General features: G+C 41.1%; 1 protein-coding gene and 1 long non-coding RNA gene across 2 annotated transcripts; one reads left to right on the forward strand and one right to left on the reverse strand.

Annotated features, from left to right (window-relative positions):
- The first annotated feature begins 1406 nt into the window (after nt 1-1406).
- Nucleotides 1407-7413, forward strand: LOC116058679 (myelin-oligodendrocyte glycoprotein-like). The gene is made up of 4 exons (XM_031311511.2): nt 1407-1515; nt 5179-5517; nt 5620-5703; nt 5860-7413. The coding sequence occupies exons 1-4, from the start codon at nt 1434-1436 to the stop codon at nt 6060-6062; spliced, it is 708 nt and encodes a 235-aa protein (XP_031167371.1). The 5' UTR covers nt 1407-1433; the 3' UTR covers nt 6063-7413.
- A 1112-nt stretch (nt 7414-8525) lies between these two features.
- Nucleotides 8526-9245, reverse strand: LOC116058733. Its single transcript, XR_004107101.2, has 2 exons — nt 8851-9245; nt 8526-8716 (listed from the first exon to the last, which is right to left on the reverse strand). It is a non-coding gene; the product is annotated as an uncharacterized LOC116058733 (long non-coding RNA).
- Between the last annotated feature and the right edge of the window lie 4915 nt (nt 9246-14160).

Raw genomic sequence — 14160 nt, forward strand, 5'->3', positions numbered from 1 at the left:
GAATTTAGTAATTAAATAGCGGACCTCGGGAGATCTGCATGACCTATAGCTAGATTCAGAAGACTAAGGCCGGTTACACACTGGCTGCGTGGCGTGAGCGTGGCGTTTCTGTTGCGTGGCAGCTGCGTGGATTTCTCTGTCTTTACACACCAGAAAGGTGTCTGACGCGGCGCTGCTGCTGCTGCTAGCCTTGTCTGGACACATGGATGTTTCCCATTGATAAAATGAAATACCATGTTAAACATAAATATACACTGATGATTACAGCAAAGACAACGTCGGCAGTATTGACGGCAAAATAGGCTCCAGAATATTTCATTCTGTATTGACAGGTGCAATATTAGAAAATCGATTTTTTTGTTTTGTTTTTTATTACATTTATATCTGCAATTATATCAAAACCTAGATACTTTCAAACATCAACATGTCATTTATTAATATGTATTAGTGTCAAAATGACATATAAACATCTTTTCCTATTCTATTTTGCCTGGAAACGCTTCCAACACGGTTGCGTGTAGCGTGAAAAATAGTCGTCGCTCCTATTTCTAGCACACGTTTTCGCGGCTCGAGCCGCGCCTGAGACGTGCGTGTAACGCAGGCCACGCAGCTGACACGCTCGCGCGACGCATCCAGTGTGTAACCGGCCTAAGCTGACCTCAGGTCAGTGGTGTAGCCTATGCAAATGTTGGGGCGTGACGACAAAGACTAGGAGTTGAGATGCTGACGTCAGCTTCCAGCTTTGTTGAGATTCGCCCGTTTTCAGCGGCAGTTTCAAAATATGAGATTTTCATAGTAAAGGGGTATCAATGGGATTTTGAGCTTCTCTGTATGTCCTATTTACCCACCTAACTGTCGTTATTCAACTATGACGAGGTAAAATCGGTTTTGCATTCTATCACCCCTTTAAATTCCGTTATACCTGTGACAATGACAATAAAGGCCTATTCTATTCTATAAAGGGAATAAACAAACAGCATAACATGAGCACTTTAAGTAAAAGATCTGAATACTTCTTCAACCACTCACCAGCGTCATTTCATTTACCACGGTGGGTGGTTTTCGCTTCTCTTTTTGCTCTTACAGAGGCCTCTGTTGCCTAACCGCATGCATAACACACTGGTCTGTATTATACATGCAGGTCTGTATTATACATGCGGTTACATAGGCCTACAGACCAGCAGAAGGGGAAATGGGTTACAGACAGGTGCCTCTAACAGATTCCCTCCTCTTCTCCCCTTTCATGTGCCGAAGACATCTAGCCTTTATTATGTATATCTATGTGACCCAATACAGGAATCTGTCTGCTAACTCCTCCTCCTCATCACCATACTGCCAAATGATGGTTGTTTCCACCCACTGACAGAAAGACCGAGGTGGACCCAATACATCTGAGAAATCTCCACAGTTGAATCCATTTCTCCCCAGAAGTCATGAAGACGTCTACTTCTCTCCTGGACGTGATGATGAAGATACTTTTAATAACTGTTCTCCTGTTTCCTGAAACTATCCTGGGTGAGTTTAATTCATATGAGTCTGCTCCTTTGACAATTAGCTGTGATTATTGGCAACATGTGGAATTTAGCTTTCCAAAAAAAACGCATTTTATTACGTTTCTGAAAATGTAAAATATAAATATGAGTTCATTACTGAACAACAACACAACTAAGCAGTGTGAAGACAATCTCTGACGATTTAAACTGACCTGAACTATATTAATACAAGAGCTTAGTTTCTGATTAATAAGATAACCTACAACTGTAGACAGTCAGAAGAGATAGAAGACCTCTTTCTTACTCTTCCTCCTGAAAAGTCTTCATCTGTGGTTAAATTAACCTCAATTTCTTTTATTTTTTAATTTCAATTTCTATTTCAGGGCGCTCTGAGAGGAGCTTAATTTAGAGCAACATTGAGAAGAAAACCACAAATTCCGATCGCTGTTCTCTGTTCCTCTTCTCTGCTTCTTATCTGCTTATCTGAGGCTGCATCTTGACAATATCACCTATTTTTAACCGTGATTATTGGCAACATGGAATTTATGTTTAGCTTACACATTTTAATACAAAATGCAGTTTTTAGAATTCTGAAGATAAAAAATAGAAATATGAGAGCTCATTACTCAACAGTGAGACAACTGAGCAATATGAAGACAAACTGGAGTTTGGTGAAACTGACTAAATGTGCATGCCACAATGGAAGAAATGTCAACAGGTTAATAGTAGTGTCATAAATATAAACTGGTTAAAGATAAGGTGCAAAGCAAAATATACACAATGTCAAATATATAGCCTGATGACCTCAGCCTAAAATGTTCTGTGTTAACTTAATCTTTGCCTTAACCCCATGATTTAAACTCATGAGGATATTTTGATAACCATCTGTTGCTCTCTCTTGTACTAGTCTGAGTCAGTGACTCTCATATGGCTGTTCTCCATATACCCAAATTGTAGTACTTCTCCTTCGTTCTGGCTCCATATTACTTCTCATTTTCTTGAGTGGCGTTAATCAGCATCCACACAAACAGTAATGTCATGGGGTAATGTCGTTTTATTCCTGGAGTACATGCAGCTTGTCAGCCACGACAAGATATTGTGTGTCTGCTGTCTTTAAAGGGTTATTAAAGGAACACGCCGACTTATTGGGACTTCAGCATTACATGTCATTCAGCTGACGCTTTTATCCAAAGCAACTTACAATTGCTATGTATGTCAGAGGTCGCACGCCTCTGGAGCAACTAGGGGTTAAGTGTCTTGCTCAGGGACACATTGGTTGATGTATCACAGTGGGAATCGAACCCTGGTCTCCCACACCAAAGGCATGTGACATATCCACTGCGCCATCACCACCCCATTTAGCTTATTCCCCGTATCCCCCAGAGTTAGATAAGTCCATACATACCCTTCTCATCTCCGTGCGTGTCGTAACTCTGTCTGACGCCCCCACCGCTAGCCTAGCTTAGCACAGATCCTGGAGGTAACCGGCTCCATCTAGCCTAGCTTAGCACAGATCCTGGAGGTAACCGGCTCCATCTAGCCTAGCTTAGCACAGATCCTGGAGGTAACTGGCTCCATCTAGCCTAGCTTAGCACAGATCCTGGAGGTAACTGGCTCCATCTAGCCTAGCTTAGCACAGATCCTGGAGGTAACCGGCTCCATCTAGCCTAGCTTAGCACAGATCCTGGAGGTAACTGGCTCCATCTAGCCTAGCTTAGCACAGATCCTGGAGGTAACCGGCTCCATCTAGCCTAGCTTAGCACAGATCCTGGAGGTAACCGGCTCCATCTAGCCTAGCTTAGCACAGATCCTGGAGGTAACCGGCTCCATCTAGCCTAGCTTAGCACAGATCCTGGAGGTAACCGGCTCCATCTAGTCTACTGCTCCCAATAAGTGACAAAATAACGCCAACATGTTCCTATTTACATGTTGTGATTTGTAGAGTCACAGCGTGTACAAATAACAAGGTCACATGACACACAGCCATCTTCTAACCGTATACATACTGGGAACTACACTCACCTTGAAGATTATTAGGAACACCTGTTCAATTTTTCATTAATGCAATTATCTAATCAACCAATCACTTGGAAGCTGCTTCAATGCATTTAGGGGTGTGGTCCAGGTCTAGACAATCTCCTGAACTCCAAACTGAATGTCAGAATGGGAAAGAAAGGTGATCTAAGCAACTTTGAGCGTGGCATGGTTGTTGGTGCCAGACGGGCTGGTTTGAGTATTTCACAATCTGCTCAGTTACTGGGATTCTCACGCACGACCATTTCTAGGGTTTACAAAGAATGGTCTGAAAAAGGAAAAACATCCAGTATGCTGCAGTCCTGGGGGGCGAAAACGCCTTGTTGATGCTAGAGGTCAGAGGAGAATGGGCCGACTAATTCCAGCTGATATAACCGATAGAACTGATTACAACCGAGGTATGCAGCCAAGCATTTGTGAAGCCACAACACACACAACCTTGAGGCGGATGGACTACACCAGCAGAAGACCACTCATCTCCACTAAAAATAGGAAAATGAGGCTACAATTTGCACAAGCTCACCAAAATTGGACCTTTCAAGACTGGAAAAATGTTGCCTGGTCTGATGAGTCTCGATTTCTGTTGAGACATTCAGATGGTAGAGTCAGAATTTGGCGTAAACAGAATGAGAACATGGATCCGTCATGCCTTGCTACCACTGGGCAGGCTGGTGGTGGTGGTGTAATGGTGTGGGGGATGTTTTCTTGGCACACTTTAGGCCCCTTAGTACCAATTGGGCATCGTTTAAATGCCACAGCCTACCTGAGCATTGTTTCTGACCATGTCCATCCCTTTATGACCACCATGTACCCATCCTCTGATGGCTACTTCCTGCAGGATAATGCACCATGTCACAAAGCTCAAATCATTTCAAATTGGTTTCTTGAACATGACAATGAGTTCACTGTACTAAAATGGCCCCCACAGTCACCAGATATCAACCCAATAGAACATCTTTGGGATGTGGTGGAACGGGAGCTTCGTGCCCTGGATGTGCATCCCACAAATCTCCATCAACTGCAAGATGATATCCTCTCAATATGGGCCAATATTTCTAGAGAATGCTTCCAGCACCTTGTTGAATCAATGCCACAAAGAATTAAGGTAGTTCTGAAGGCGAAAGGGGGTCAAACACGCTACTAGTAGGGTGTTCCTAATAATCTTCAAGGTGAGTGTATATTCTCAGAAGGCGAAGCACTGCTACTTCTGCTACTTGGGTGGAGTGATTAGCGCAACACCTGTAAAGCACCGTTGTTACTCTCTGCTCCTCACCACGGGGCTTCTCAGGTGCTGCGAGTTTATAAAGGAATATTTTTTCACTGATTAGTCTGCAGCTCATTCTGTACAAAAATCCCGAGAAGTAGTTTAGGCACCCCGGTATGTAGAAATATTCAAATATACCATACACAGACTTTCCCTCGCCAACATTTAGCCTAACTTTGGAGCGTTCTTCAGCCCCCCTTTCTGACAAGTTCTTATACATTTACTCAGCTCTATCCTCCTGAATGGGAGAAGTGGGAAAGTGCACTTAAAGAACTGTTGTGCCACTACATTGAAAACAATAAAAATAGTTTGAAAAGCTGTCTGTCCTTCAGAGGATTTCAAACGGTCTAAATAATGTCTCTGTCTATATAATGTGTGTTTCCCCAGGAGAGTATGGTGTCGTGTGTCCGACTCTGATCGAGGCAGTAGAAGGTGATGCTGTTACTCTGCGGGGTTCTCTGAGTCCTCCGGTCAACTTGACTCCTTACACGTTGGATCTGAAGAGACTTGACCTCTATGACGATCTGGTCCACGTCTACCGACATGGAGAGGACCATTTCCCTCCACAGAGTCATCACTACAGAGGCAGAACAACTCTGATCCATGAAGACCTGATCGGAGGAACCGTGACGCTGCAGATCTCCTCAGTAAATCTGTCTGACACCGGACCGTACGAAGTCTACGTCCCAAAACTGAAAGCCCGCTGTGCTTTTAACCTCACTGTTGGTAAGCAGGACAGGTCAATTATAATGTTTTTTTTTTCATATTTAAGTTTTGTATAATGCAACTGCAGATAATGAAGAACTTTGTTTATGTCGTTTGAAACAGAAAGAAAAGCAAACAGGTCAAAGAGAAATAATTCCAGCACATCTGGACCTCCAGTGGAAGAAGAGACCGAGTCAGAGCATCGGGGTAAATGTCTTCTAATAGTCCTCCAGAGAACTGAAGGGTCCTGACTCAGGCTGTTTAGTGTGTGAGTTATGGTTAGGGTTAGGGTTAGGGTTAGGTGTGTATCTTCTTAAAGCTGCCCTTCTTCTAAACTCAACATCTTCTCTGATATTCTTCCAGATGGTGAGAACAGGAAGGCTGCCCGTGCTGTTATCCTTCCCACTGTTCTCCTCCTCTGGATTCTCCTTGTTCTGCTTCTGATGAGAGGAAGGAAGGAGAAAAATCCAGAGATAGCAGCGGACGGACATGAAGAGAAAAACCTGAACATGGAAGCAGCAAAAGGAGATGAAGACCTGGAGAGAGCTGCAGGAAACCTCGTCTGAGAGCTTCAGTGAAGGTCGGCCATCAAACGATCCCACTGCCTTCACCAGTTTTAGAGTTTAGAGAAGAGAACAACATGAAACCTCCCCACATGGACTGATAAAGGTATTACACAACTCAGACACAACAATGATCATAATGATGAGTCCTTTTGGTCCAGATGCAGTATTAGAAAAGGAACTTTACAGAAATCTTCTGAGCTGTTCAACAATAAGCCCCCCGAACAAAATCATATTAACAACATACAGGGCGGTTTATTACACGGCTGCTCACTAAAGAAATCCATAATTTTACAAATTTTACACAAATATTGATTTAAAGGCTTTGCAGGGTTCAATTTCCAACGAATTTGCGCAATTTGCTTGTTGGTAAATACATATAAACTGTTTTCCATTGTACTTGATGTTGTTGGGTATCACAAAACGGAATATAATACGAAAAAGTGAGTACTATTTTACAGTGGTTTGCAATGTTTCTCCTTTCCCCCACAATGCATTGCATTACGTCACCTTGAGGAGACGACAGACCAAAGCCCGCCTTGAGACCCATATTTTTTTTTAGTTCTCATTTTAGTTACCAGACGGAGATGACTCCTTTTAGTACCCGGGGTATTCCTGCATGTACTGTAACTATGCCGTACGGCCGTGCCGTAAGGTACTTTTAATTGAGTATTTTCATTTTCTCCTACTTGCCTATTGTACATTTTACTTCTCTGTTTTTATAGCTTTGCATATGTATGTATTCACCTTAACCCAGGTTAGGTTGGGACTCTTAAAGTAATATCAGGGACATAATGAAAGCTGCTTTCTATCATTTAACAACATTAAAAGTGACTTGAATCTCCAACTGGTATATCTGCCTTCATCTGAACCTGGTTCAGACTGCTGTGAAGATCTCTCTGCTGGACAACAAACAATGAGAAGGCTTCAACTCCTTTATTACTTTATCTCTTTAATATCTGGGGTTGAATCAGGCCGTCAGGGGAAACGTTGACAATCAGTGAACAGAACTGCTGTATGATGACGTAGGATTTTATTTGCTGCACTTTCTTTTGACTTTTGTTGATGTTGCACTTTGTTAAAACATATTGTATTTGTCTGATTCCTACTTGGATGTACAAAGCCAAACTTAATATTTAACTGTATAACTTATTCCAACTTAAATCTTATTGTTAAATGCCTACATGCTCAAGCTGCTTCTCTCTTAACCGAATGCATTTGTTACCAGGCACCCTGTATCTTTATGGATGTATTTGTGATATTTTTGAATGTATTTGTGTATGTACTTTACCTCTTTTAACTATTCTATTTGTATATCCTTCTTCTTAAAGCTAAATAAAGTGTTTAAAAAGCCTCTCGGGTCAACTGGAAGATGCAACGTCACAAAGCTGAAAACAGGCACCATGACAGGTTTAAAACTTTTGAGAGATACGTGGTTCTCACAGGACAAACATAGACGACCTTATTACATCATTTTACTTCAGTCATGTTTTTAATGCAGGACTTTTACTTGTAGTTCAGTATTTTCAAAGTGTGGTATTAGTACTGTAACTGCAGTAAAGGATCTGAGTACAAATAGTGAGTTATATTTGTAAAAACAGTGATATTTTAAATGGACTCTGGTGCAAACAGTTCGCCACGTTACAGAATGATGTAACAAAAACAGCACTGAAGTTCCTGGGAAAATTATATTCCGCCAAAACCGACTTCCATATTGTTCTGTGTGCCTTCTTTCATTTAGCAAATTTGATTCACTTTATTTCCTTTTTCTGTTGTAGCAAAACACCAAATCATATCTCAGATGTTTCAGCAGCAACATTATTTTCTTCTGGATTACAAATATTTTACATTGAAGGTAAAAAAAAAGTCTGTCTTTGCATTTAGTCTCAATCGACGTAGAACTGAAACACTACCTGAATGAAAGACATAAACTGTGGTCATTTGTTTTTTATTATAACAAAGGTCACCAAGTTTATTTCCTTGATTTAAAAGCTGCAAAACCCTTCACTCAATGAAAGCATTATTTACACGGATAGTCATTTCTGCTGTAATAAATTAATTTAAATTCATAGTAACTGAACATGGACAGAGCTCGTTAATGAAAGTCAAGATGTTAACATGCTGGAGTTAGCATCAGTGCTAATTTACATCAGCAGTCCCTAGACAGGTAACAATAGAAAGATCATTACAAGTAACATATGACATGATATATTGATGTAGTAATTACACAACTAGAAGAAGACAAAACATTATGTAACACGTCAATTTAAACTCAAACCTGTAGTAACATGAACATCATGTAAAATATAAAGATATATCATATATATCATTATAACATTTTATATCACGAATAGTTTTCTGACACTAGAACAGACAGAGGAGAGACTCTGGGAGTCTGATTTAGTTTTTATGACTGACTTTATGCTCTGATACAGAGAATCAGTAGAACTGCTGCTGATGTTGATGATTATCAGTAGATTTAGTAAAACAAGGATGGAAGACAAAGTGGCATTTGGGGTAGAGAATCAGTAGAACTGCTGCTGCTGCTGCTGCTGCTGCTGCTGCTGCCAGTCCAGCGTAGAGGATCCAGATGTTTCCCAGACTCTCTGGTTCTGGTCTCACTGTTGGTCTCTGAGGTTTGGGCTCATCAGCAGCTGCTGTAAAGAACAGAAAATATAATGTGGCTGATTGACAGGAAGGAAACCTGTTTTAGTGAAAATGACTATATCATCTGCATCTTTCATCTTTTAAGTACAAACAGAAAAACTCCAGTTCTCCTGAATCAACTTACCAGTGACATTGAGCCAACGTCTACCAGAGTTACTCTCATAACTTGTGATTACTCGACACACATACAGTCCCGAGTCCTCAGTCCTGAGTCGTCCTTCTCTGAGGTCATCTTTGTCCCACTGGACTCGTCCTGCAAACTGTTCATCCTGAGACTCTGGGACCTCAACTCCTTCATGGAGATGAAACAGGATTGAGGGTCTGAGATCAGTTAACAGTTCACAGAAGATTTTAAGAGAGTTGGAGGAACTGTGAGTGCTGGTTGTGAAGGTCCACTCCAGTGTGATGTCGTGGTTCTCCTCTGCCTGATAGGAGGTCTGGGTCACATTCACTACAAATGTTCCTGTCGAGGAGACAGAGAGGGAAAGTGAGGAGCAGACACACTGACAAATTTAAACTCCATCTCCACATGTTTCTGTGGACACTTTAGTGATTCTTTGTTTAGTGTTAGTGGATAATGACGTGAAGCTGTAAACTAACCAGGCACACAGACACAGGAGGTCAGGATGATGAGCAGCAGGATGCTGCAGATCATCTTCATCATCTTCTCCCTGTGAGAGGAGACAGAGGTGAAGAGTCACAAACACATGAGCTCAGAGGTCACTTATTACAGGACAGACAGAGGAAATATACAGTCTGTTTATAGTATAGTTACTTATAACACAGGTCTGAAAGCCAGATACAGTAATGTATGTCTGTCACAAGATGGCGCCATTTGTCGCTGTTTGTCAGAAGAACGAGGAAGGATTGTGGATTGTGCCGAAGACATCTAGCCTTTATTATGTATATGTGACCTAATACAGGAATCTGTCTGCTAACTCCTCCTCCTCATCACCATACTGCCAAATGATGGTTGTTTCCACCCACTGACAGAAAGACCGAGGTGGACCCAATACATCTGAGGAATCTCCACAGTTGAATCCATTTCTCCCCAGAAGTCATGAAGACGTTTACTTCTCTCCTGGACGTGATGATGAAGATACTTTTTAATAACTGTTCTCCTGTTTCCTGAAACTATCCTGGATGAGTTCAATTCATATGAGTCTGCTCCTTTGACAATTAGCTGTGATTATTGGCAACATGTGGAATTTAGGTTTCCAAAAAAATGCATTTTATTATGTTTCTGAAAATGTAAAATATAAATATGAGTTCATTACTGAACAACAACACAACTAAGCAGTGTGAAGACAATCTGTGACGATTTTATTGAAACTGACCTGAACTATATTTCAATCAGGAGAGACGTTGTTGCAAATATGCAAATGTTTATTTGTAGGCTACATATGCATAATATGAAATGTACAGAGTCTTTGGAGATAGACTCCATCGTTATAAAAATAATTTTAAAGGGGTAGAGAAGCCAAGGCATATCCCCTAGATGGAGTCTAGACATTTTGTTGGTAGTGGTGGTGAAGAAGAGGAGCAGGAGGGTTGCACGCTTTGCCCGAAATGACCCATGGAAATGAACCGTGGTAAAGTTGGTTTTATATTGGACATTGAATATTCAACACATTCGAAAAATCTATTATGCGGCTTGCTGTTTTGACCGATTCATGTCAAACCACTGTTGGTGAACTCAGCTAACCCTAACCCTACACATTACCCATAAGCTTCTTTTCTCAAAAAACCCACCCTTTAATTTTATAGAATTTGTATTAGACAAAAATTGCGCAAATTACGCACAAACAAATTTGTGTAGGTAACTATGAAAACACCAGCTTTGACATATCTCAACCAAAATAAATGCTACCAACACGGAACTTTAGATCCTAGTTTGCCATGACCCCCCACACATTTTAAGAAGATCGGCCATTAAGGGGCGCTGTAGCCAACGTAGACCAGTTTCGGCCCTTCTACTCAATCAATGTTAATGGGACATTTGCAACGGTAACGTACCGCAGACCTTGCGGCTCACACATGTCGATATTTACTGACGTTTGCCTCCTCACCGTTACGCTTTGGGTCCCACTTTCGCGCGCTCCCCGGGTCGTCGGGGGCGACTCACGACCCCGTCATAACTGCTTGCAGTTCTAGTTATGTATTGTTTTTCACACAGTGTACATTGAAACAATTCTTCTGGAACATGTACCATTCTGGTTGCTGGAGTGCAGAGATATTGGAACCATCTTCTGCATGAGTCAAATTGGGTCTACAAAGATAAAATAAAATAATAAAAATAATACAAAAAAAATTGTTATTATAAGGATGTTTTTTTGAGAAAAGAAGCTTTGTGCAATGTGTAGGGGGGGTAGCTGAGTTCACCAAAAGTGGTTTTAATTAAAATACCCCCACATCATCACATACCCTTCACCATATCTAGAGATTGGCATGGGGTACTTTCCATAAAATCATCTCTCAATGCAAATCAAACCAGATATTAGGCTAACTGAAATACAACCATGCCAATCTCTAGGTATGATGAAGGGTATGTGATGATGTGGGGGTATGGTGAAGGGTATGTGATGATGTGGGGGTATGGTGAAGGGTATGTGATGATGTGGGGGTATGGTGAAGGGTATGTGATGATGTGGGGGTATGGTGAAGGGTATGTGATGATGTGGGGGTATGGTGAAGGGTATGTGATGATGTGGGGGTATGGTGAAGGGTATGTGATGATGTGGGGGTATTTTAATTCCAAAGGCCAAGGGAACTTTATCAGGATGCATAGTATCCTGGATCCATGAAATAACTGGCCTTTAAAAATAAACATCTGCCTTCCTCTATGGGAATTTAACATAGGGGTGTACTGACTTATGCCCCCTGTAGTTTAAGGAAGAACATTTATTTATTTACAATACATTATTCTTTCACAAACAAAATTGGTGTCCTTAAAGGTCGGATTTTTCCTCATTTTTTTAATTAAGGCATTAAGATCAATTTCCAAAAGATGATTTTTTTATTCCTCTTTTTAGTCAACTTTAGCATGGGTGTCCTAATTTTTTCACGACTGTATATATATATATATATATATATATATTTTTTTTTTTTTTCTTTTAATTTTATTATTTTTTATTTTTTTATTTTTTTTTTACATTTAGTCTGTCAAAAGAAAATTAATTGCGGTCAAAAAACTGTTCTCCTGCTTACCCGACAAGTGAGTCATGCACCTGTATTAAAACGGGAAACTTCACGAGTTATTTCATTAAAGAAAAAAATATTTTGAGGAAGTAGGGTAACAACAACATGCAAAAACCTTAATGGAAGCTTTTGAATGTAAAAAAAAATTAAAATAGAATGGCATTAGATACAGAAAACTGAAGTGTCTTTGATTGACTTTATCCTAGAAGATAATCTGACTGTAGAAGTTACAGCATATGAATTTGCCTTTCTTCTAAACTCCACATTTCCTCTGATTTTCTTTCAGAAGGTGAAAATGAGAAGGCTGCCCGTGCTCCTTTCATTCCCATTGTTTTCCCAATTCTTGTTATCGGCGTTATTATTGTTCTGGTGAAAGGTGGAATAATGCGTAAGTTACAGCGTAATTATTAACATTTAAAGTCCTATTATGTGGTCGTTTGTTGTCAACAGGGTTGTTGTTGCTGATTGGAAACCTGAGCTGAGATCAAAGATTACAGACTTTTATTGTTACTGAAATATTCTTTAGATGTGTATTTGTTCTCTTAAAGTGTTAAACCTGCTTTCCATGTCTTCATAGAGAAAAACATGAGGAAGTTCAGAGAAAGGAGGAATCATCAAGCAGAGAATGCAAACAGCACTGAACTGTCCGAGGACCTCATCCACCAAAAACCAGTCCTGGACCTGGGGGGCCTCGCTGCAGACCACACAGGAAACCACCAGCAAGTAGTTTAGTGATACCCTGGACTTCTTACATGTTGCAACTGTTGGTTTGCGCTCCGTTTTTGTTTTAAAGTATCGGTTTAGATTTTTTTGAAACGCCAGCACAAGAGACTTTCTTGAACAATAACATGACATGCTGGAGATCCTGTGGGGAACAGAAGGCAAATCATGATCACGTGTTTTGGCGGTGCCCTTTACTTCTGGTCTACTGAAAAAAAATGAAATCCTTTATGGAAAAGGTGTTAAAGGTAGTAATCCCACTCAAGTCTGAGGCTGTTTAGACGGAAACAATCTGAAGAGAAAACACAAAAGTGGCGTTGTGTTATCTCTTTTTATTCTGCGTTTAGACGAGCGTTTCGCATATGGTGACGCAAAGGTGTGTGAAATTCGATGTAGTATGCACACCATGTGGCTAGGTGGTAGTGTGAAGCACTGCCACACAACACCACCAAGGCCACGCGTTATTGTTTTGGTAAATAGTGTCGACTGTGATTTTCTGATTATGAATGTTTGTCCCATTTCTGGTGCGAGCGGTTTAGTTTTCCTGTGGTCCGTCTTAAGTGTACGACTTCCACTTGGCCGGTCTGATAATAGTTATACACACCGCCTGAAATTAACACCCGACCACCTGCCAAATGCGGGGGAATTTTGCAATTGGCGGGTAACACTGTCAATCTACCTGCCACATTGGCGGTTGCTTACAGGCCCGGTCCAATCAGGGGACCGCATCACTGGAAGACATTGATTGACAGCCAGGGGCCCCCATATCGCATTACTCACACAATCCCAGCATCTCACGTGCAGCCACTGACCAAGCGGGAGTGAGAACGGGTCAAATTAATTTCCTTGTTTCTATTATGAAGACGAGACGTGTGTGTGTGTGTGACTCGAACATCTTACGTTTATCAACAAAATGTACAGAGAAAGACCGTCCTGCCAACCTGTATACATTTTAACATCAATGTACGCTGGAACGATTTTTCACTCTAAAGTCGCTGAAAGCTGCTGCTGTTTCAATCCTGTCGGCTCTCTGCAGCGGGCGGGGCTGCTCAGTTCCCCCCGCGACTTACGCACACACACACACACACACACACACACACACACACAGACACACACACACACACACACACACACACACACACACACGGTCGATGCAGGAAAAAAACGCAGATGAGATGTACAGGATGACCTAAATTGTGGACAGCTACGTTATTTTAAGTGCAATGATAATGTAATAGTGTGTTTTGTGTATATTCCAGCTAACTTTATTTTCTTAAGTGGTACATTTATTTTCGTTTAGATACGTTGATAACTGTGATCAGCGAATCACCTGTGTATTGTGGTACATGCGCATGAGCGTCTCTCTCTCAGTCTGTTTTGGAAACTGAGAGAGACAGGTACGTTGACAGAGTATTCCGCTTATAAATGTAATTCCAATGTTGATGCACTATGCCATGACTATGTTCTGGAGGAGTGATGAGGGACAGATGTGGTGTGTAGGGCTGGAGTCTGTTAT

The sequence above is a fragment of the Sander lucioperca genome, chromosome 12 (assembly GCF_008315115.2).
Source record: "Sander lucioperca isolate FBNREF2018 chromosome 12, SLUC_FBN_1.2, whole genome shotgun sequence".
NCBI lineage: Eukaryota > Metazoa > Chordata > Actinopteri > Perciformes > Percidae > Sander > Sander lucioperca.